Source organism: Ascidiella aspersa, chromosome 2 (assembly GCF_963924565.1).
Source record: "Ascidiella aspersa chromosome 2, kaAscAspe10.2, whole genome shotgun sequence".
NCBI lineage: Eukaryota > Metazoa > Chordata > Ascidiacea > Phlebobranchia > Ascidiidae > Ascidiella > Ascidiella aspersa.
In genome coordinates this window covers 27,548,405-27,572,828 of record NC_139448.1, presented here as the reverse complement: position 1 = coordinate 27,572,828, position 24,424 = coordinate 27,548,405, and the positions used below count along the sequence as shown (strand labels likewise).

Here is a 24,424-nt window from a genome sequence, read left to right as displayed (position 1 = left end):
ATTACTCGGGTCCCGAGTCCGGCTCAGCATTCGTGCAGCCGATTTATCTATATTATTACGATGACATTCAATTTTTTATTTTGTTTTGGGAATCAAAGTTATTTGTAAATCCTTAAAGGCTTATTTTTTCCCTATTGGTAAGCTTCTTGATACTTCTTTATGGACAACTAATAATATTTTCTTACATGTGCGGAGACCTTTTTTGCCTAATTAGGTTTATAGTGTCATTACAGACAATCATTTATTCAACGACAGACAGTTGCTCCCAGGTGACGAACAAAAACACGAAATAACAAGTAACACGTCCAATAACAAGTAACACATATCGGTCGTCGGCGCACTTCTGGGCGCGCGATTTACACAATGTAGCTGCAGTGAGGGCCATCCTGCATGGGAGCATAGCGCTTCTCAGGTGCCTCTCGCGCCCGTTGTTCATCGGCCAAAGCGGAGCCTTCGTCAATCAGCTGCGGCGGAACAATATTCATCTGGGGCATCTCCTGAGTGAACCCAGCTAACAATTTGACGTCGCAGCGACGTAGATTTTTGGTTTAAGTTTGGTCGATAAGACGTTGCAACCAACGTTATTTCTACGTAAAAGCGTCGACACTTTACGACCTAGATGCGACGTTGTGCAACTACGTTATTTATACGTTTATCATAAACGTTATTTTTACGTAGAAGTGTCTATTCCAGACGACGTAGATTAGACGTTGCAAATTACGATGTTCAGCGACGTTATTTATACGTTTATCATGAACGTTATTTTCACGTAAAAGCGTCGACACCAAACGATGTAGATGCGACGTTGTGCAACTACGTTATTTAGACGTTCATCATGAACGTTATTTTCACGTAAAAGCGTCGACACTTTACGACCTAGATGCGACGTTGTGTAACTACGTTATTTATACGTTTATCATGAACGTTGGTTTTACGTAGAAGTGTCTATTCCAGACGACGTAGATTAGACGTTGCAAATCACGATGTTCAGCGATGTTATTTATACGTTGATCACAGACGTTATTTTTACGTAAAAATGTGTGATCCGGACAAAGTTCATGCGACGTTGGAAAAACTACGTTGTAAAACTAGGTTATTGAAAGCGTTCACATTGTTATGTTTGCGTAATAGTTTCGACTCCATGCCCTACAAATTACGTTTGCAATGAAGTTACAAATTACGTTCGCAACTACGGTATAATGCGCAAAAAAGAAACATAAAGATTTTTTTGAACTTTTAAAACACTTATACTTGTTGTGACATATCTGACTGCAATTATTTACACTTGCAAATTCTTACTAAATCTTCTAAACAATTACCATCCAGGAAAATATAGAAATAATATAGTATTGAAGTAAAACAAACACGGCAGTATAAAAATGTTGACAATAAAGAACTGTAAAAAAGACAAGAAAACTGAGAAAATTGGTCTGTGGACCTGCAAAACACACAAATTTTATAGTGTTACTTAAATTGCTCTACTAACACAGTCTAAAAGACAAAATTTAAAAAGTTTTGCATTTCACAGACTATGTGTAAAACAATGCACATTGCACATTAAAACAGGAAAGTAGCGTTAACAACAACAACGTATGAAAAAATAAGAACAATGCAAATCCAGCGGTGTAAAACGAAAATCCAGCAGTTTAATCCGAATCTGAATGCGTGTGTGATACATCGAGAGAGCTGTTGGCAAATAATATAAAAATTAGGGAATAGGGAAGTGACTGCTAGGGCTATAGGGTCGAACAGGGGAATATATACCTTATAAAAATGGCTCATGTGTTTGTCAAGCTAAGGAAAACCCCATCCAACTTTCATCTGTTTAAGCTGCATTAACTGGGAAATGTGATTAATGACTACAACCATAACTTTTAACTTCATTTACCTTATGAAACCAAATCGAAATGAGCAAAGCCAAAAAAACTAATTGCAATGATGTGCTTCTACATGGTACAATAAATGCCCAACAGGTTGCCTTAAACAAAAAATTTAAAATAACCTGATAGTTATTTCATGTTTTTTATTTTTTTATTATGTCAGCAAAGTGTTTTGTGATTAATTGTTCTCACTATTGGTAATATTATGATCCAGACGTTTGGAATCCTAACACAATTCAACCATAGTTTCAAAATTTAGATGTGCCATTTACTAATTTAGCAAAGTACAGAAATTTTATATCACTGTTAATGTATTTTCTTGTGCAACCTGAATTTGTTTGGTAAAATTTAGTATCAAGAATTTTTATCTCATTTTTTTGCCAATAATAACATTTAATAATGAATATTAGTATTTTTTACCTTTTTTAAACTTTGTTTTTATATTAAAAAAATATAGACCATTCTTAGTACTAGTCTATGGTATAATTTTTTCCCAATAATTCTGCCATATTATGTTTATTTTGCCTTTGCTTATTGTGTGATAGCGTTTTGTGCTGTGTAGCTTCTGGTCCACAGAATGCAGACTGGTCGGAAATATATAAAATTAAAATTCTGGTGACATTGTATAACTATCACTGGTAGGTTTTGAAAAAAATTGCTGCCCAAATAAAGAAATTTAAACGCAGCCAGGATACATTTTAAAGTCTTTGTTGTTAGCATCTAGGGCAATTGCAAGCATAAAACAAAACAGTTAGAGTCAAATAAATATAATAATTAACAAAAATCTTGAAAATATTAATCACTAATTTACCTGTAAATATTGATGAGCAGCCAAGTTCATAAGGAATATCTTTAACGTGTACCCTTCTTCAAATCCCACCTTGAACTTTTAATCAAGCCTTTAGTCAAGATCTTCAGTAATGAATTTTCAAGTGTTCATTTGGCGTTTTATGCACACCCAAGGTATTTACGCTGGCAGGATACAAAGATCAAGATTTGCATTCAAATTGTCTAAAAAATTTGGGTGTTCACTCGCCGTAGAATGCAATTGGGCGCTGGTCTAGAATCTTACCACAATGATTAAATCAACGCACAATATTTGGGTTAGGGTGCGAGTTAGCGTTTGGGTGAGTCAAGTATTATTATATCTATTATTTAATACTTGACCCACCCTAACCCAAATATTGTGCACTGTGGTAGGATTCTAGACCAGCGCCTGCAATTGCCCACAGAGGTAATAGAGCTTGTTTTTCTATGTTATATGAAAATTAGTGGAGGCTTTAAAGTCATTTATTCAGTAAATTATTTTTTTCCTACTTAAAATAAAAGTTATCAATAAAACTACAAATACAGCTTAGACTATTTAACCTGAAAATATATTTGATAACAAAGCCTAATCTTTTTATGTAACCCTAATCTTCATGGTTTAAGGAAAACAACCTAAATATCTAACAAGCACTCTAGCGCTGAGCTGCCAAACTTATTTTGAATTCCAATGTCCTGATAGCAAATGTTCAAACTGAACTGTGATGTCATCCGCATATTGGCCAATCACGAGTTTACGCGCCGTTCGAAAACCGCGAAAAAAAAGCAGCAGGGAGCGACATTCTTGTCTATCCAGGAAACTGCGTCTATATCGGTCGCTGCGCTAAGTACTTTTTTATGCGATTTGTTTCATGTAAAGACAATGTTACCCTTGCTAAAATGCTATCTTAATTAAGTCACATCTCGATTTTATGTAAGCATAACTAAGTATACTTCTTTACATTTTCTAAAAAAGTTAATCAAAACACATTACAGAAAAAAATAAATATTTTGTACATAGGCTACATAATCCCGACGCATTCCTTAAAAGAGAGCATTTCTTTTTAACGAAAATTAAAACTTGGAAGGTTAGTTTTGACGTCGGTAAACAACATTTTTTATACGACACGTATGACATTTTGATTCGATTGTACTTCAGCTCAGTCGAAAAAACTGTGTATGACACGCAAATTCGTCTAAAATCAGTTACCTTCAACGTAAGTAGGCTAATTGATGTTATTTCTACCTCACGTTTAACGTTTTAATAGGGTTCCTTTGACGTTTGTATCAACGCTGAATAATATTAATGAAATGTTTTAATTTATGTATAAAATAGTCTAAAACAAGTTGACCTCGATGTCAGGTATATACCTTGTTGTATACGTCACGTTTAACGTTTTAATCCGGTTGCATTGTGGTTTGCCGTAACCTTCGAAATGACTACGAGCATTTAAGATGTTGCAAATTTGGTCGCGTTTTAGTTTTTCGTAATGTCAAGAAATAAAGATATTGGAACTTTTGAAAATAGCATTTAAAATGGTTTCAGATAAGTTATCTTCAGCGACAGTTATCATTGCTTTTTGCATTTACGCCACGTATGTTGTTTCGAATTGGTTATATTGAAGATTGTAATAACGTTGAAAAATAACGCTATATTAACGTTAAAAATGACGTATAAAATAGTCTAATTCTAAACACAAGTAAGCTTCGATGTCAGTATTTACCGTAGTTTTTACGTCACGTGAAGTTCTAATTAGATTGCATTGTTGTTAGTTACAAACCAAAAAATAACGTTGTTAAAACGCTTAAAATCACGTCCAAAATGCTGTCAAAGAAGTTAGCTTTGACCTTAGAATTCAACGTCATTTATACTTCACGCGTGACGTTGTCAGTTAGTTGGATCTTAGTTTGTCGCAACGTCAAGAAATAACGTTATTAAAACGTTTAAAATTACATCCAAAACGGTCTTAAATAAGTTAGCTTTGACATCAGAAATCACCGTTGATTGCGTAATGATTTCCTAAATTGGGTCCATTGTGGTTTCTCACGACAACGTATGAAATGAAATCAAGTTTACTTTGACGTGAGTAATTAACGTTGCATGTACGTCACCTATGACGTTCTAAATTGGTTACATTAAGGTTTGTAATAAGGTTGAAAAATGACGTTATTAAAACGTTAGAAATGATGTATAAAATAGTCATAAAAACATTATCCTTGTTACAAAAGGTAACGTTGTTGTTACGTCACGTTTTACGTTTTAATTATATAACATTGTAGTTAGTCAAAACGGTAAAATGACGTTATTATAACGCTTAAAATGGCGTCCTGGTCTCCAAGAAATTAGCTTTGATGTCAGAATTTAATGTTGATTGTACGTCACGTATCACGTTGTAAGTTAGTTACATCAATGGTGGTCACAAAGTTTAAAAATAATGTTAGCAAAACGTTCGCTCTAACGTACAAAATAGCCTAAAAGAAGTTATTAGCCTCGAAGTAAGTATTTAACCTTGTTCGTACGTCACCTTTGACGTTATAATCAGGTTGCATTGTGGTGCGCCACAATGTTTTTGAAGAATACCATTGAAGAAACGTTTAAACGACGTCAAAAGTGGCTGAAAAGACGTTAGTTTTGACGTCAGTAAACAACGTTTTTTGTACGTGATTTATGACGTTTAAAATAAGTTGCATTTGGTTTGTTTCAACGTTACGAAAGAACGTTAATCAAACGTTTGAAGTTACGCTAAAATTTGTCTATAACAAGTTAATTGTGACGTAAGACATGAACGTGAATTCTACGTAACGTATGACGTTCTAAGCTGGTTGCGTTATAGTTTTACGGAACGTTAAATATACAGCGTTAATTAAACGTGTAAAAAGACGTCTAAACCGGTCTAAAAATGTTAGATGTTTCGTCAGTAATAAACGTTATTTGCATGTCACCTATGACGTTGTAAATTTGTTTCATTGTGGTTCGTCGCAACGTTAAAAAATAACGTTCAACAAATGTTCGAAGTGACGTCCAAAATGATGTAAAACATGTTAAGATCGACGTCTGTAATCAACGTTGTTTGTACGTTACAAATGACGTTGAAATTTGGTCGCATTGCGGTTTTTCTTAACGTTAATTTTGACGTTAGTGCTACGTTTTACATTACGTTTTGATAACACGGCCTCGACGTATTTTCTTAACGTTCGTTTGGACACATTCCCACAACGTTTACTTAGTTTAAAAACAAAATCCGAACGTCGAAAAAACGTTGTGTGTTAGCTGGGAAGGTGGGGCACTCGACGCTCTGCGGTGACTCCGTCTTCATCGGTTCACCGTTGGCCATTCTGATGGTCATGTCGCTCTCAGATCGGTTGATATCAAAGCAGTTGGCGGCGCTTGCGCTTCGTACGATGTTTGTGAAGTCTCGCGTGAAAATTGGCGAAAGTCGACTTTCGTGCACCTCTTCGAAAGCCACCTGCCGAGAGAATCATGAAGCGATCTTTACTAGACTTCGGCCATTAAAACAGTCCTACATAACATGGTGTCGCAGAGTGTATACTGGATTGTTATTCCTAATCGTAAATCACGACGTAATCGATTTCTCCTTATACCAGTATAGGCAAGATTGTGTTAATACGGCTACAGGATTTAAGAGCTTTACTTTAATGATGCTCTCCATTTTTTAGTGTTCTTTTTCTTGAAAATCGCAATTACCATTTCATTCGGTAGGCCTATACATAATTTTAAATTTAATTTTCAGTTAGATTAAACCTGTAGCAAGGGTATTATAGCAAAGTTCATAACAACTGGTCATATATAAATCATGGTTTGAGTTTTCTTTACCTGTCCTGGGAGAAGTGTTGAAATTAATTGAACACTTGAGCTTAAAGTCGGAAGAGATTTCTGTCTTATCGGCAATATTATAGGGGGAAGTGGAGTAGTCTGTTGTCTCAGGCTCCCAGTTGGAGTTTTTCGGGCTTTTTTGCTCAGAGGCGATTTCTCGCATTCGTACATCACCTGAACGGAATATAATAATGTGTCAGTTTAACTTGAATTTATCTCATTTGCAAAATAAAAGATCAAGCGGTTGTGGTCATGTGCAGAATCTCTATGAATGTTATTTCGCTATTTTTCGTACTTACTTTATCAACTAAAGTGTCAAATGCATCCACCAAAATCGATACGTTGTCCGCGTTGCTGCTTGTCAAACCGAGTGAATCCGGAGTGCGCAGGCTCACTTCCTTGTTTCCGTCCTTATCTGTACGCTTACCTTTCGCCGCAAATAGGCGCTCGAGCTTAGTTCGAGAAGAGGTGGACATCTAAAAATAAGCAAAGGTCTATGGTATTTGCTTATGAGGCAAACAAATCCACTTCAGTCAATACATACATTTAGAATTCTATTGTGGAAAGAAGTATTTGTCAACGCTAACTTGAGCAAAAAACAAAACGCGTAATAACTGTACATGACCTGTTTGTTATAATGATTTTTTTACTATTCAGCGCACATCATAAGAAATCTATCAACGGAACTAAAAGGTTAACTAATGTTTAAGAACTCATACATCACATAACGGACTTAAAATCACAAACAAAACAATAAGAGATCAGCACATAACATTATTTACATAACTAATTAATAATTTAAAAGAAAAGGCACAGCCTACCTTGCTTGCTGTTGTTGGGATCGGGGTTGCATTTCTTTCCTTTTCCGCTTCCTTTACTCCGTCCATGTACTTTTGCAGTCTCTTGCTGCAGAAGTAGGGCCTCGAGCCTCCATTGTTGCGCTTCTGATCATCACAAAAGCAAAGAAAGATCGTGTCGATCGCCATTCCGAAGACGTTGAAGAAGGCCGAAGAAATGATGTAGGCCGCCAGGCAAGCTATGGCGACTGGGGCCAGGTATTCTGTGTGCGGTGCGTTCTGACCAAGCTTTACTGTGAACCAGCTTACACCAACAAAGCCAGTCAGCACTACGACCGCCAGTTTGCCGAGCATCAGACAAAATCCGGACAAACAGTTGAGCGCCAGCACGTGCTGGGCGTTAGTGATCAGCAATCCGAGTGCGTTCTTCGCGCCTGAGCAGAATCCATCGCCGTACATTGCAACACAGATATAGGCGTTCTTGTTGATAAACTTAAGCACTCTTTCGAAGCACGCCAGACAACAGCCAAAACATTTAAGAAGCATTTTGCCGGTTTTGTTTTCCGAGCCTTTAAGTTTTCGCTCAATGTAACCTACGATGGCTCTCATTATTTGCACAACGGCGACTATCAGGGAACCGAGAGCCACCGAGCCGAGGTTGTAGAGAATCAGGTCCTTGGTCGCTTTCAGGGTCGGGAAGCAAAAGTACTTGCAACCTTTCTTCATCGGTGTCGTCTTGCTGAAGAACCAGCCACTGACCGCGCCAGCCAATATCACCTGCTGACATCCCGATATAAACTCCATGACCCAAAGCCACCCGAATATGTGCGGAAGCACGAGGAAGATAAACGGAGTATTCTCGTCTTCCACAAATCCCACCATTCCGTCTTCGTCCATTTTTGGAATCTGGACCGAAAAAATATAAACACCAATCACTATGAAGTATCCAGTCGCCGTTGCCATAGCAATGAGTGTCCAGAATGGTTGCAGGAGCATTCCAGGCATACTGAAGATTGCTAGGCTGGCCTCGTCGAACAAACTAATAACCAAACAGAAGCTCTTGCGGGCCCAAATTGTTACCGTAATGACGAACAAGGTGATCACCGAAACCACGATGCAAATTGGAAGAAGATAAGTCGTTTCGTGAAGGGCCGAAACCGTCAGAGCATCAAGCACGTTGCTCGCGTCAATCGTACTTAATCCGGAAATGTTAGCGTCACTCAGATCAACGAAGGTCGCCGTTGACTCCATCACTTGGTCGACGGCTGTGCGGTTCACCACCCCAATCGCCGCTGCATAATTAAACCACAAGAAAGCTGTGAGAGCCGTTGTGCCGAGAAGCGAAAGTACCATAATAAGCACAACAACCACGCGACTGAAAAGCTGGAGAAGCACAATCATAGCGAGGGAGATTGCGAGTGCGATAAGAACCAAGTAAACCGTGTCTTTCCAGTGCGCCGCCAAGCTGGTGACCAGTTGTTCCACAATCACGCCTACCGAGGCCACGAAATCTGCAAAGGCACACGCAATGCTACAAATTTGGTGACAAACATAAAGAGCGTATAGGCTGTTATAGAGGCTAGCGATCACCCGGACATAGTACTTTCTTTCCCCCGAATTAGCTTTGCAGGTGTACTAAAATTAAGTGATATTGGGGCAAAAAAATTTCGATAGTCATTCATAAGATCTTCGTTTGCAAACCCTTACATTTCTAATGCAATTTGTTCAAAAATCACATTTTACCCTTTACCCTTTTAAATTAAAGGGTGGTTTGTTTAAATTTAATGTCGATTTGTATATAAAATATTCGCGTTTTCCTTTCTCCCTTCTTTGCAAATGTAGAGCAGTGTTTAGCTATGGAACTCTTTCTATATAATCTACCGACCTGTACTTGGGACTGTTGGGTTGTCGGCCAGCAGAGCGTTGTCGCTGGTGGGCATCTCGTCTTCCGCCAAATGCTGGTTGGTCAGTTCTGGAGTCAATACTTGTCCTGCAACTCCTGCAATCGCTGCTCCAGCCTACACAATGATGAACTTAATCGAGTACGGAAATTTGACAGATTATAGCATTTTATTTTATTTAAAAAATTGACTGTTATTTTCCACTCAAACACACTGTATACTTAGTGAAGTAGTTAAGCTTGGGCTGCAATATTAACAGGAATAGCACTGCCTCGATAAATTTCAACCCTATCCTCCCTTGGTGTGTTATGACATTATCAACATACATCATTTTTGTAATTGGCACTACCACGCAGTAAAAATTGGATAAACTTAATTAAAAGTTCTACCAAATAATGACAATCATATTACTTTGTGACGTACCGCAATAAGTAACGACTTTAGCAATACTGATTTATAAAAGAAAAGCTACCAGAAAGTTATACTTTGCTCACTAACAAACAACAACACTAAAGCAATATGTGTTATACATTTCGCAGTTAAAAAACATAGATCAACTTAGCCTACTTGTAGCAGCTGGGAAGGCACACATCGGTTGAGAACCGGGTGGTGAGGCAGTATGACGTCATAAGGCATCGTGCACACTCGCTCGTCGATGAGCGTCTCGTTCAAGTCGTATCCGTTTTGCTGCAGCAAGGAAGGGCACCTCACTACTGCTGTGGGGCATTCGCTCACGCAAATCACCGCCGGTCCGCTTTCCTGGTTCAGCAACTGGCTCGGATCAAGAGCCATCTTGATGTCCGAGAAGGCCATCAGGAACTGGAATGGGTGCGCCGAGTGGTCGCGCCCAGATTCGGGCACCCCGGGAATGGGGGCGTTCTTCTCTCTTCCGCACACGTTTCCCCAGGAGTCGACGCCGTTCAAGAATCGACCTGCGTCACCCTTATCCATGCTAAAATAGGCCAGGTAGCCCATTCCGCCAAGCATCGCGATAAAGAGCAGGAGAAATAGGACGTCGCGGGGTTTCCTGACCCGCGTCGGGGTCGTCGGACCCTCCTCGATGTCGAGGACCTCCACGTCTGTGGTGAACTTGTCACCCAAGCAGCAACCCATGTCGATAGGTTGTCGCTTCACCTCTGACCACACTTCTGTCGTGCAGCCAAATGCCGAAACGTCGGTTTAACAACGTTAAGCAAAGCACAAAACACCTCTCGTCGCTTGGAATTCGCAATAGAGCACAATTTCTCGATAAAATCGCCAAGAAATTCGCAAAATGCCGACAAAACCGTTGCGTGTATCACAACGGCAGTCTATGATTAACAGATTTAGTATAAAATTTGGTATACATATTTTTTTCTTTGTGACGTAATTGAGGCCTCTGTGTTCACATTGGACGGTTTCAGTCTGGGTAGTTAAGTAAAATTCAATGCAATCATTATAAAATATCGCAAATTTTATGACATTTAACCAATAATACTACACTTTAAAATATATTGAGGTCGATTTCCATTAAATCATGCTAATAACCCTAATAAATATTTAAAAAAAATATGTAGCCTATTTCCATCCTTACTTTTTCGAACATAATGAATTAAGCTGCCAAGTTGATAACAAATTATTACATCTTACTGATGGCGCAAACATTTTCCTTTCAAGCAACATTTTTATTTTGGAATTTTAGAGTTAGTGCAGTAGGCACATACAAATTCACACATTGGTAGGTTACTTAAAGTGGCTTTTGGTCAATATATAAAAATTGGTAAACAAGTTGTGACGGCCAATAACTCCACAACTGGTGGAAGGTACCGTACAGGGAACTGCTAAAAATGTACATTGTTGAAAAACTGTTTATATTTGCGCGAAAAAATGCATTAAATATATTTCTCTGCCAAAAATTGCATTCACTAGCCCAAGGTTGACTGCATCGCGGGCCCCAATATTTCTTGCATATTCTTTGCGGGCCACATAATGTAGTAACATCAAAAGACATATAAGCTTCAGAAACTTGCTTCTATCGTCTTGTGCGCAAATAAAATTAAATGTTGCGAGACTGGGGAAAATGGTGTGCGCTAAGCGCAAAAAAATTGCTTTTTTAACGAATTTTTTAATTTAGAAGACTAAGTTTTACAAGCGTAGATTGTTCGCATTACAAAGACATTATCTTTTCGCGCAAAAAAGGTTTGATGAACTCTATGAACCAGATCAATTTGGCTGAAAATGCATCTTGATAAGGGTGGGGGCGTTTAGCCTAAAATCACAGTGAAAACCTGTAGAACAATACTTTTTAGCATCGCGATATATATTTTCGTATATTTGCTCAAAAAATGCAAATATAACTTATAAGTTGGCAAAACAGCCATTTTAGAAGGAAAGTTCCAAATGGAACGCACTGCGGCTACTAAAAAACACATACTAAAAATTAAGCATTCTTACCACCCCCTGAATCCGAATTCGGTGAGCGATAGAAATCTGGTTTATTTCATGATATACCCGGGAAAATGTGATCATAAGCAAACAATTGCAGTATGCTTGCGGTTCGTTGGTCACTTAGATTTCTTTGAATATACCCTCAAAGGTATGCATTGCAATAATTCAACTGTGACGTTTGTCATGCGCATTACCATTTTTTTCATCCGCACAAGTGCAAAAGTTGAAAAGCACTGATGTAAGCTAACTTTGAATAATGTAAGTTGAGCAGTTGATTTGGCTCCGCGATAAAATGATAACAATACCTGGCAACAGCACCCTGACGTTATCTATTTAAGAAAGTCGACATTGAAACGGACTCTATAACCATAAGACCGAAATAAGAACAACATCAACATTGGAATAAAACACCGTTCGGGATGAGACCAAAATAGGACTAACCTATAGTATTTGTAAACGTCTAAATCGTAACACGACCTAAACCCGTCATAATAAGATTTAAATGGTCAGAATTAGCCCTGAACAACCTTTTACCTAACCTCAAACCCAACCCCTGAATAAATCACTAACTTCTGAAATAATTCAACCCCACCCACTTTCTTACCCCTCCCATACCCACCGATAACCCAAACAGGGTAAAAAAATCCGGTGCCAAAACAGCGGCACCCGAACGGCGCCATTCAAACTATTAGGACCCAAACGTCCAAAACGACCTATGCCAGACCCATTGTCACCGCTCGTCAGATACCCTCTTCCTACACTTCCAGGCGTTGTTTGGTATTTAGGCCTTATTTCTATCAATTTAGGACTTATTCCGACATGTTTATGTCTTATTCAGACAAAGAGTTCTTATTATTTTGTGGATAATACTGCGTATTTAGCTTTATATGTTGCTGGTCTTTAATGCTTTTATAGATTTCTCTGCTTTAGATTAGCCTAGTGTTGTTTTTTGGTCTTATTGTGTGTTCGCATTGAAACCATGAACAAGTTAACTGTTTTCGCACTGCTGTATTGCCATTCTAATTCTAGTGGAAACCGATGCTTGGCGGAAAAAGGCGCCGTCGTCGACGCTGGCCTGTTAAAAAATATGAGTTCCACTCTGGATAGTATATAAGCGCCTTTTTATCGTTTTCGTTTAAAATTTTATACTAAATAAACAAAAGTTTTTATATTAATTTACCATGTTTTTTTCTGTTCTATCCGACTGTATAAATTAGGGCAAAACATTTCCAGAAGCTTTTGTGTTTCGACTAAACAGAAGTTTTTATTTATATTTTTAGCAATACAACATGTTCCAAGATAGCGGAAGGTAATGCGTTCTAATGGGTAGGCTATATAGAAAACACGTTTAAGTAGGCTATATAGTTGACTATAGATAAATTAATCTGTAGGCCTACATCATAGCAGTAACAATAATAATAGACTGTCATGCAGGGGCGCCGCAGAAAATTTTCCAGGGGGGGGGCAATCAGGGGTGTAACCAGAAAATCAAAAAGGGATCCTGAATTTTCAACTTAGGGAATTCCCCTATTTTTTTTCGTCTGACGTTAATGAATAATGATGTCATAAAACAGTGACAGTATGACGTCATAGAATGGTGATTGCAAGACGTGATAAAAAACTAATCAGAAACAGCCAAATACGTCCAGCAAAAGCGACCACTTGCTAATCAGTCAACCTAAACAAATAACGAAAGAGAAAAACTTCCAGCGTTTATGGTCGACCAAACAAAAGACGAAAAACGGCGTTTTGCACTCAATTTTGGTTTCGCATTAGATTAGATTAAGACGCGTGACCCAATTACTTAAAAAGCACGCCGCTTCGAACAGTTTGTTAAACCATGACAAAAACGATAATATCACTTACAAAAAGAGGGTAAGAACTCCCGCCCCCTGGATACGCCACTGGGGGCAATGGATAATGTATAATATTTTTAACCTTCATAAGTAATACATATTATACTTATAAATAACACTAATAATCGTATTTTGAAATTCCAGGGGGGGTCAAGTGCTCCCCCTTACTCCCCCCCCCGTGCGGGCGCCCATGCTGTCATGATAATTATCGGTAATTTATAATTGATAACGAATGAATTGATTGTTTCGTAGATGAAACAATGGACCAGGAGACAGATCGTAATCAAAATATGGACTAGTAAGCGAATACCTGTAGCATCTGAACATTTCTATTATCAAAAAAAAAACTTACCGTTAAAGTGTAAATATAAACTATCCAAGAACAAGCACGGATATTTCAAACATCTCACTAGCCTACCATATATTCTCTTAATGAGGCTTGATTTTGTATTTTTTTACGTTTTCAGATAGGCTACTGCACGAAACACGACGATAAAAGAATCACTGCCTGCGTGTTTTATGTTTCAAGAATCTTTACCTGCGTGGTTTATGTTTCAAGAATCTTTACCTGCGTGTTTTATGTTTCAAGAATCTTTACCTGCGTGGTTTACGTTTCCAAGTGAATACTGAATAAAATACAAAAAGTAAAGTATTGTTGTGTTTTTTCACAATGACTTTTCTGGGGGATAAATTAGTACGAAATAGCTGCATGGTTTCTCAAATCATCTTTGCGATTGGAAAATAGATTAGGCTAATACTTATTCAACATAAGGTTAAGGACGAAAAACGTCTATCGAACGTTAAATTATTATTTAAAAAAATATTGCGAAATTAATATGATTAATATATAAAAGTAGTTTTAACCAGGGAGTCGAACCGGAACCGAACCGGAACTTTATGAACCGGTTTTAGGTCAATTTTTTCAGAACCGTAACCGAACCTGAACCGTTTTATTTAAGATTTTAAGGAGCCGAACCGGAACTGAACCGAATAATTTGAAAGTATCTGAACCTTAACCGAACCCGAACCTGTAAACAAAAGCGGTTCGCTCCAGCATGACGTCACAACTTTTATTTTTGCAGAGTCAATTACGTCATGTTCGAAATTTTATAAAAAAAATATGAATATTGAATAAAAAAATCGTTCATTTTTCATTTTTTAGATATTGCAATATTGAGTTGCTGTTTTTTAAATAAGTCACGGAACTTGGATTAAATGACTTACAATTCAAAGTTTATTCTCTACATTTATTGACCCACATTTTGAGATTTAACGCAAATTATATTGTATCTGAACCGGAACTTTATTAACCGGTTTTGAAATAACGATGTTCGAACCGGAACTTTTAAATTGCTTGAAACCGAAACTGAACCGGATTCCAAAAAAAACCTTGAACCCGAACCTAACCTGAACCGGAAAAGTCAAACGGTTCGACTCCCTGGTTTTAACCGAGATACATACAGTTAGTGTTGATATTTGCCAAGTATTTTTGCGCATACGGTTCAGTTCCGGGGTTTCGGTGGGAAGCAATATAAAAATTCCGGTTCAGCTCCGCTTTGACCATCGGTATTACAAAACCGGTGCATTAAGAACTGGTTCTGAACTTCTGATACAATATAAGTCGTGTTGAATCTAGGAATGTGGGTCAATTATTGCAAAGAATAATAATTATTGAATTGTAACTCCTAAACCTAAATTTCCTGGTGTAATAAAAAGCAAGCAGTTCATTATTAAAATTGAAAAGCAATATTTTATTTGATAAATATTCATTTTTTTATAAAATTTCGAACATATGGCGTAAGTTAACCATGTAAACTACAAGCCGTGATATTATGCTGGAGTGATCCGTTTTTTTAAAATAGGTTCGGTTAAGCTGGAGATTCTTTCCAAATAGTCGGTTCGATTATGATTCGGCTTCTTAAAATTTTACAAAAAACGGTCCAAAACCAATTCTTAAAGTTCAAGTTTTGAAAATTTGGCCAAAAAACTCATTCACATTCTCCAGTTAGTTTAATAATTTTGTAGAAATAATTTGCTTAATGCACTAGTTGTTAATTTTAGTTGCAAATCGAAGAATAATTTTTTATTTTGCTATATTTGTTTGGTATCGGATCGGCACTGCTACTATAACTTAGTATTGGCTCCGATCGTATTATACATTCCCAACTTCAATACAGTTTCATTGACTTTAAGGATTTAAAAAATTAGAATAAACTATATTTTAAAACAATTCAATAGATTGTGACCAATATTAATTTTAGGCAGTAATATTTGCCTAAAAATAAATTCAAAAATAATTAATTTACCGAAAATTTTAGAGGTTTAAAGTTGATTAGGATACGAGAAAGTTCTCTATGAAAAGCTACCGAGATGCTTCATTTCCATTGTAAAGCAAAAATACAATAATTTTTAAAAAAACAAGGCCTTTTTATTATCTAACAGACAAACACAAAAATATCGCATTAAAATTTAAATACCGAAAGGGTATTGTGACTAACCTAAGAAAGGTTTAGTCAAGATTTGTATAAATTAGGTTTCGTGTAATTTAAAATTAACTTTGGAATTCGATAGACCAAACAAATTTCCACTTTCATGTGTAAAATATGTTTCAGAAACATGTCTCTTTTTAGAAGGAGGTCCTGAAAAGAAATAAGCTGGCTCAGAACTGTTCAGTTGCGATTCTGCTTGTAAATCTATGAGAATCATGCCAAGTTCTTCTTCTGTTTTATGCAACATATCTTGTGATGACATTCCGCGAGATAGCGATTTGATTTCATCAATAATCTGCATAATAGAGGAGAGTGAATTTTCACTTTCAAAATCCTCTTCCTTGTTGTTAATGTTGTTGTTGTTAACTTCAACTATCGTATAAGGCTGCTGCTGGTCATCAGAAATATCGTTTGGAGAAGTATTGTGAATAATTTCAACCAACAATGTTTCGCGATTTGAACATGCTATTGTTTTATGTCCAACATGACATTGTATTGGAGGCAGACTTAACCAGTAAGTCACCTGACTTGGCCAATCAATGTTTGAATTGTCAAGAGTTTTAAGCACAAGCTTATTTATTCTTGTTCTTCTCCGCTTTGAAAGAATTTCACTGGTCTACAAAACGTTAAAAACATCAATTTACAACAAATTGGCTACAGAATCAGACATAAATTGTATATAAATTTAAAACTTTACAGGACTCATCATATGAATTGCAGTAACTTATTCCAGTTTTTTTAAATGACCTGATCAAGATTCCACACAAGTTAAAAGTTACATACAGATGTTTAATACAAAAAAAATGTATCGTTTATCAAAATTGCATGAACAAACTTCAGGCATATTATTGTATACATATATATAGTATTAGTAAGAAAATTATTCATTTCATACTTAATTTAAACTAGTTTAAAAATACATACTTGATATTGTGGAAATTCAATAACATGCTTGGCAACAATTGCAGCAGGACAGTCAATCTTTTTAGAACCTTTTACTTTATTGTATTTTCTTTTAAAGGTATCTTTTACCTATAAATATGATATTAGTTACATTCTTACCATTTATGGCAAGTGCTGAAAGCTGAATAAGCCATATACCATTAAACTACTATAGTTTTTTTTATGCATGCGCTTTTGGGTACTCTGAGAATCCCGGGAAGTGGTGATAGCATATAAAACAGTGGTTCAAAAACTGGTTGCCAACTGCCATTATATGGCCTAAGGGTGACAGGAATTATTTTGAACTATTTCGGATTACAATTTTTACTTTACTAGCAAGCTTCTTGATACAATTTTAGTGAACGACTGGATTCCAACAAACCAAAAATGTTTTTTTTTGTATAGTACACAGTTAATGTGTTTCTGTTCCATTTACGACAATATGAGTAAAACACTTGATTTAAAAGATAAATACAAATTTAGTGTTAGTTTTGCTCAAAAAATAAATAACAACATTCACCGTTAAAATTATTGGGTACAACATATATAAATAATAATCCTTAACAAAAATAGTCCTTAAATATGTTTGTTATTTTGGCATTTGTTCATTCTAGAAAAATTAAATTGCAATAAGCAAATCAATTTTAACCATAAATATATAATTTACTTTAAAACATGGCAACACATTTTTCTAGAAAATAGTTTTACTCAATTCTAGTAAACAAAGGCACATTACCCCTTAATATAAAAAAGTCTATTTAAATGATTACTATAGTTAAAACTAAAAAAATCAAACTTTTAATTTTGTAATACCTCAGGTTGAGATAATCGTTTTTTTGTTAGATATCGATTCCTTCCAAACTCACAGTGCCATCTTGAATACCCAGCTAGAACATATGGTACAGCTGTATGGTTTTCCCAGTGTACTCTACACTTTTTAATATCTGGAAAAATAACTTGGTTGGGCTTTACAAACTAAATAATTTATAGGTAAATAGAAAGTCAGCCTACAACTAAATTCTGAATTGTTTCAAGTATTCATTTATTTGACCTGTTTATAATATGCCAAACAGAAACAAGTAGCTTTCAACACAGTCCATATTGAAATTTACAAAATAATATTATCAACATATTATTTTTTGTTACATCTTAATATTAGGTCATAATCGCCATTAATCATAGAATGTTTTGTAAGATGTTCAAAAGTTTTACCAGGCTGTCCCAGAAAAACGAAGGAGTCAAAATGCATTAGACTGCATTGACATGGCTGTAAATAGCTTATTGGATAAAGATTAGGTTAATTGGCCTGGAAATGCATTTTGTTGAAGGTTTACACACAATCTTAGTTTTAAAGCAATTTTTGTGTACTAACAAATTGGTAAGCTGCACCTAAACTACGGAAAAAGATAAGTTGCGGCAAAAAGTGCTTAAAGTGCCGATTGGACTGGCTTAAATGTAAAACAAACATAATTGGTTAAATATTTATATATTTTCTATGTTTAAGTAAAATAGATACTTGTTTTCAGAAGATGCATAATTGAATATATATAATTGTATATCTTACTTTAAACATTTTTTTGCGTTAGGTTATTTAGTTTAATAGTTTAGTAACAAACTTGGGTTATCACTTGTGGTAAATTTGTGCTGTGTACCTTATTTATACGCTATTTAGGTTATTCATTAATCTATGTTTATTTGTGTCTTTGTCGTGTTACAGGTAATATTTACTAAAATACAGTTATTAAAAGCATAGCAATCCCTAGGTCACCACAATATTTATCCGTAAAAAGTTTTAAAACTTCTAGAAGAGGAGATCATTCTTCAAGAAGTCCTTGTACAAGTTTTGGTTGCAAAGATCGAAAATCATTGACCACTCCCAAACTGTGAATCGCTTTACTCTTCTAGATGCCCATCCGTTGCCCAGTATTGATAACCAAGTAACTGCATTTGCTAAAAGTAAAGTCTTTAGCATGCTTGATTTGTGCATTGTTAATCACCAGATTACCCTCCATGCAGAAGATATACCTTTTACTGCTTTTAAAGTTGATCGCCGACTATATTAGCATAAATACTGCCTTTTAGACTAACTAATGGAGAATATATCTGTTTTTCAAAGACTGATTGATGGAATAATTTTAAAATATAGGTAAGAAAAACGTTTTCGTGCAGAAGTTAAACCTTGTTTTCACTGCAAGTCAACCGTGTCTTTAATATAATATTCTGCTCTGTGCCAATCAATTACCATCGATTTCAAAGGACCTGTCAGGGGTAGAAGACATTACATTCTCTTTGGAATAGAGGAGTTTTCCCATTTTTCTTCTGCAATTCCCTGTTCTGACATTTTGTCCACAGTGACCACAGCACTGCCTTTGCTTCCGGAAAATTTAAAAAGCTTTTGACTGAGTGGTACCAAGTGGGACTACTCCATATCTTTCAACTGGTAACAGCCAATGCGAAACAAATGAATCAAAAACATTGGGCATACTGTTAAACTCATTTTAAAGAAAAGGGGTCTAAGAAAAGACAGATGGAAAGAAGTCCTAGTTGAAGCTCTTCATTCCGTAAGATCTTTTCTTTGCACCTCAACAAACCAAATCCCCATGAGCATTTCCTAAACTTTGGACGAAACTGGGGAGATTATTACCATTCTGCAAAAGTTTTGTTGCGACGCTATATGCGAAACAAAGGAGATTCCTTAGTTGATGAGATATTCAGCTTCAAGCGGGGGCGTGAATAGACAGTGTCTGTGCAGTGTCTGTGCAGAGTCTCCATGCCCTGAAGACCATGAAGTCCCTGCACTGCCAGATGTAGAAGCCTTAGATGAGTCTCCAGAAAAGCAATCCAATTTTCCATCAATTCGCCTCCCCATACAGCTGTATTGGAGAGATCATAGCAGATTCAGCTCATGGTGCAGATGAGATATCTCCTACTTCACCATCTTTTTAAGCGTTCCAACCTGCTACCCCTACTGGCTTGCAAATGAGACATTCATCCAATATTCATAAACCCTTTTCGTGGTTTGGGGAATAGATTGAATATGAAACTTAATAATTGTTTGATGAAATGATGCTCTTTTGTTGGGTGTACAAGAGTGCAGTTTCATAATTATTTACAGGGGAAAAATGTGGTAAATTTGTGCCGTGTAGGGGAAAACCAGGACCTATGATCAGGACAGATAGATGAGCCACCCCAAATAAGTTTAATATTTCAACACATTAGCCCCTCAAAAAATTAATAGTTATGTTGTTGCATATAAAGACATTACAAGTGTACATTATTGTATATGTGAATCTGTGAACGACAAAGATGGGGATTTTGAAGTATATTTTTAGGAAAGTACAACACCAACGGATTTGTTTAGTCCTCAATTGGGAATATTCTGTGCATATTTCTGAAAGAGTAATATCAATGCTGCTTCCAAATAAAAACTTCTATTGCTATTGAAAAATTGATTTTCATGTATTAAATATACAATTTTAAAGTAAATGTGCTGTTTGACGTTTTTTAAGAAAAATTACTGTTTAAATAAAGTGACTCAGGGGTCCCTTTATCTAGTTCAACAGACCCGACTATGGGGGTCCCTACAGCCATTTTGAAGACCCTGACTTTTCAGGTTCTCAATTAAAGGGTTTAAATGCAAACCTTTTAAAAGTTTACCACATTAAACATAAAGCTCTTAGCATCATTGGTCTAATTATTTGCCATAACGGGTTAGAAATGCATAAGTTACAATTGGGGATGTTTAAATCAGAATATTGGATCCTTGGATTTAAATCCAAATGGGATTTGTATCCAATTCTTCCACTTATTTCGGGTATTAGAACTAATACAATATAATGTTTTACCGCCGATGGTTGCCCTAATTGTACATATGCAAGTGGCAAGTTAGATAAAGGTCTGTCGCAGCGGCGACACATTTATCATGCTTGGTTTGTATGTAGGCTGGTAGAGTGGTGTCAGCATTTGACCGGCGACCAGTTGCTTCACGTTTGTGATACCCTTATTATTAAGTGTCAATTAAGCGTTATTAGGCAAGCCACTAACGTGTAATGCCAGATGCAGAGTAGCAATTTCCTTAACTGCGTTAAGTTGCAAAAGTAACAATACCTTGCAAAATGTGCTGGCCTAGGGACAAAATGTGCTACAGGGTTACTTAAGGTCAACTTTAGGCCAATATTCAGCGAGATTATGCAGATTGTAATTATCAACTATTGGTTATGGTAATAGTAACGTTGTATTCTTTGCAGTACATTATTTGACTGCATAATAGATCACGTTAGTCAAAAAAAGTAGAACTGACACACAACAATTTAATTTTTTTTATTTTGAAAAAAAGACCGAATTGCTGAATAGCTGAAAAGAGCTCTTCGGGTAGTGTTGCATAGTACAGTTGTACTCACTATATTGGAAAAAATTAAGTTTTGGCAACAACCTGGACATGTATCACAGTTTACACAATTGCATTAAATGACAGTTGTTAAGAATGTTAAACATTTGAGATTACTTTTTTATTGCAATATACACATGTTAGCAAATTATTGTTTTGCAATTAATTGCTGTGACGGTTGTCCCTGTAGGCTGTAAGGTATGTTAAGATTAATGCCTCCCCAAACAAAATCGAGCTTAAATAATATCAGGGTTGTTCCTTAAGCAAAAATTTACACTCGCCAGCTGGGCGAGCGGCAATCAATCATCACTCGCCCGGACAAAATAACACTCGCCAAATTTGTTGGCAGGCCGTCAGCAAATTTCCGTCCTAGCACAGTCATTTCTTGGGTTATCGTTATTCTGTCTTGTGGTTTTTATACATAAACATTAGTTTTTATAAAAGTCTGATTGTTTCTTGTCATGCACGGATGAACAAATCAATAACCCATAAAGCAGTTAACGCTTAAAACAATGTTTTAGCGAAATATTTTTTACAATCTTTAGTGAAAAAAAGAATACTGACAATTTAGTAGCCACGGCCTGCCTGTTTTCCATTTTTCTAAAAATCGCGCTCTCTTTTTCGTATTCTGTTTTTTCTGTGCTTGAAGGAAGTTTTAACGCAGGTTGTTTCACGCCACAAACAAAACGCCATATTTTGCCTAACACTATAGTTTGTACACAAGTAGGGGATATTTTCCAATATCATAGTGTTCAGTGGAGGTTTCGGTCCCTCAAAACATAAAAAAACACTGCTTACAAATATTATTGTAAGACATTTGCATTTAAACTTATTGTTAGCAAAAACTGCAGCAATTGCTCTGAATTTCGTAATACAAACAATTAAATAAATACAAAAAAAGTAGAATTATTATCCTGGGTACATCGTAAGTCCAATAAACTTTTTCAAAGGCGTCAACGACTGGGCTAAACCTTTAAAAATTAACAATGTTTAAGTTAAACGATAAACCTTATAACTTTTTGCCACTGCAGCAATGACGTCTTTGATTGTTTTCCGGTAAGTGATTGTTTTTTAACGGGACAAAGAATCTTTATTACGAGTTTCGAACATGTTTTCAATTGACTTTATTATTTGTGTAGTGTTGAATATATTTGCGTGTTAGTGTTTAGGGAAATAACTGGCGCTAAGTAATATTTCGCTTAGTAGTGGTGCTTAACACAAGTTGTCCTACACCAACTAATTAAAATTCCCGCCGAAGCCACTCGCCAGTCAGGCAAGTGGGTGTCTATCAGCACTCGCCTGGAGCGATTTGCACTCGCATTGGCGAGTGCTGAAGCCCAACCCTGAATATATTAATAGGATATAGAATTCTATATTTTGGATTCGTTATTCTAGACCAACAGTTCTAGAATCCCATGGAATTCTAGTTATGAATAAAGTTCAAAAAGTGGTTCACAAGTCCTGGCTTTCCCCTTCCTTATTTATGAAAGGTTTTTTTTTATTTCTCTAAGTTATTTGTGCCTTTGTTGTGTTGCAGGTAATGTTTACTTACATACAGTTAATAAAACCTTAGCAATAACTAGGTCAGACCTAGGGTTCCTCTTTTTCCCGGATTTTTTCAATTCCGGGAAACGGGATTGAAAAATGAAACTTCCCCGGAATCCCGGGATCCCGACAAAAAAATTATACATAAAATTACGTCACTATGACGTTTAAAATTTTTTTATTTTAGCTCCAAACATTTAATTAAGCTGATTTATGGGCGTTCTTTCACTTATGTACATGGAAAGTTATGCAAAAAACAAATCAAAAAAATACCGCATACCACAACTCATATTGTTTGGGTTAGTGTTTGGGCGAGGGTCGGTCAAGTATTAATATGTTTATTAATAATAATAACGCTTGACCAACCCTCACCAAAAAGCTAACCCGCACCCTAACCCACATAATATGCCTTGTGGTATGCGGTATTTGAGGACCGTTTTTTTTTTTTTTTTTTTTTTTTATTAATTTATACGTTCATAACTGAAGAAGCGCCCATTTATGTTCTGTAATATTGCTTCTGCAATCGTACAAGACCTTGTCGTATTAAAGTCAGGACCCTTATTTGTTTTTATTTAAAAAAAAGCGCATGCATTTTTATTGGTAGAATAAATTTAATTAAGTTTTTCCGCTGTTAAGCGCGAATAAAGCAACTCAAGCAGCGACTTTCACATGGTTGGTACTACTTTTTTCTTCATATTACTCAAAAACGACAAATCTTACAATCTTTTTTAAAGTTTTGCTATGTTGCCGAATACCCGGGATTATAAAAAAAATTTCCCGGGATTTGGGATCGTTAATTCGCAGGAAATCCCGGGAATTTCCGTTGAAACATTCCTGGAGAGGAACCCTAGTCAGAACATCACTCTTAATGTTCACCAACTGATTTGCATTTATCATAAATTGATCTACTGTAACAAGCTTATACCATAATGTGCTGTGTGGACTTTTACAAACTTGGATGCAGTTGATGCTTCATATTCTGCAATAGCTTGAAGAAGGTGTTGTTTAGAGCGCACTGCCTGAAAGAAAGCATAAGCGACATATAAATTATTTGGAGCTGATCTGGAATCCTACAACAATGAACATAATTTAGGTTAGGGTACGGGTTAGCGTTGAGTTCGGCTAGGTTAAGCAATGTTTCAACACTGTGGTAGAATTCTATCTAGATTAGCGCCAATTATTTTTACATCGTTTTGGAAAATATGTTCGTACAAACCGTGGTAATTTTATCGATGTCTTGGTCCATGCTTTACCACAATCTTCAAATCATCCAGAACTACCCGATCCGTCTGAAATTAGTCCAGCTCTAAGCAAAAACGTCTGCAGTAGTTTGGCATCCAATACCATAAAGCCTGCAGTTATGTTTACTTGCAAATAAAAGCCCCTATTTAAATAGAATTGGCAAATTAACTGTCCAAATATTCCACGAAACAAGGCTATTGATATAGGTTTGGTCGATTTTAATTAATACAAAAAATGGATATTTAATGCATATGTATAAATATATGATTTGTAGGTTTCTGTTTTTACCCCTATATATATAAATTGAACATTAAAATAC

At 36.2% G+C, this 24,424-nt stretch overlaps 2 protein-coding genes across 2 annotated transcripts; both read right to left on the bottom strand.

The window, feature by feature from the left end:
* Positions 1-356: 356 nt before the first annotated feature.
* LOC146164645 (choline transporter-like protein 1) lies at positions 357-10,330 on the bottom strand. The gene is made up of 7 exons (XM_083380780.1): positions 9,785-10,330; positions 9,202-9,334; positions 7,341-8,827; positions 6,819-6,995; positions 6,520-6,693; positions 5,944-6,151; positions 357-511 (listed from the first exon to the last, which is right to left on the bottom strand). The coding sequence occupies exons 1-7, from the start codon at positions 10,328-10,330 to the stop codon at positions 357-359; spliced, it is 2,880 nt and encodes a 959-aa protein (XP_083236906.1).
* Positions 10,331-15,871: 5,541 nt separating this feature from the next.
* Positions 15,872-24,219, bottom strand: LOC146164644 (uncharacterized). The gene is made up of 5 exons (XM_083382666.1): positions 24,080-24,219; positions 23,789-23,882; positions 17,745-17,875; positions 16,914-17,021; positions 15,872-16,605 (listed from the first exon to the last, which is right to left on the bottom strand). The coding sequence occupies exons 1-5, from the start codon at positions 24,107-24,109 to the stop codon at positions 16,030-16,032; spliced, it is 939 nt and encodes a 312-aa protein (XP_083238792.1). The 5' UTR covers positions 24,110-24,219; the 3' UTR covers positions 15,872-16,029.
* Positions 24,220-24,424: the final 205 nt, after the last annotated feature.

Bases quoted from the DNA above. Each gene is read 5' to 3' on its own strand.
- LOC146164644 (XM_083382666.1), bottom strand. From the start codon at position 24,109: ATGGACCAAGACATCGATAAAATTACCACG. The intron at 17,876-23,788 runs GTATAAGCTTGT...TTATTTTTCCAG, and splicing joins AGTCCACACAGCACATTATG to ATATTAAAAAGTGTAGAGTA. The intron at 16,606-16,913 runs GTATGTATTTTT...AACGTTTTGTAG, and splicing joins TTGAATTTCCACAATATCAA to ACCAGTGAAATTCTTTCAAA.
- LOC146164645 (XM_083380780.1), bottom strand. From the start codon at position 10,330: ATGGGTTGCTGCTTGGGTGACAAGTTCACCACAGACGTGGAGGTCCTC. The intron at 8,828-9,201 runs GTCGGTAGATTA...GTGCCTTTGCAG, and splicing joins CCCAACAGTCCCAAGTACAG to ATTTCGTGGCCTCGGTAGGC. The intron at 6,694-6,818 runs GTAAGTACGAAA...TATTCCGTTCAG, and splicing joins TTGACACTTTAGTTGATAAA to GTGATGTACGAATGCGAGAA.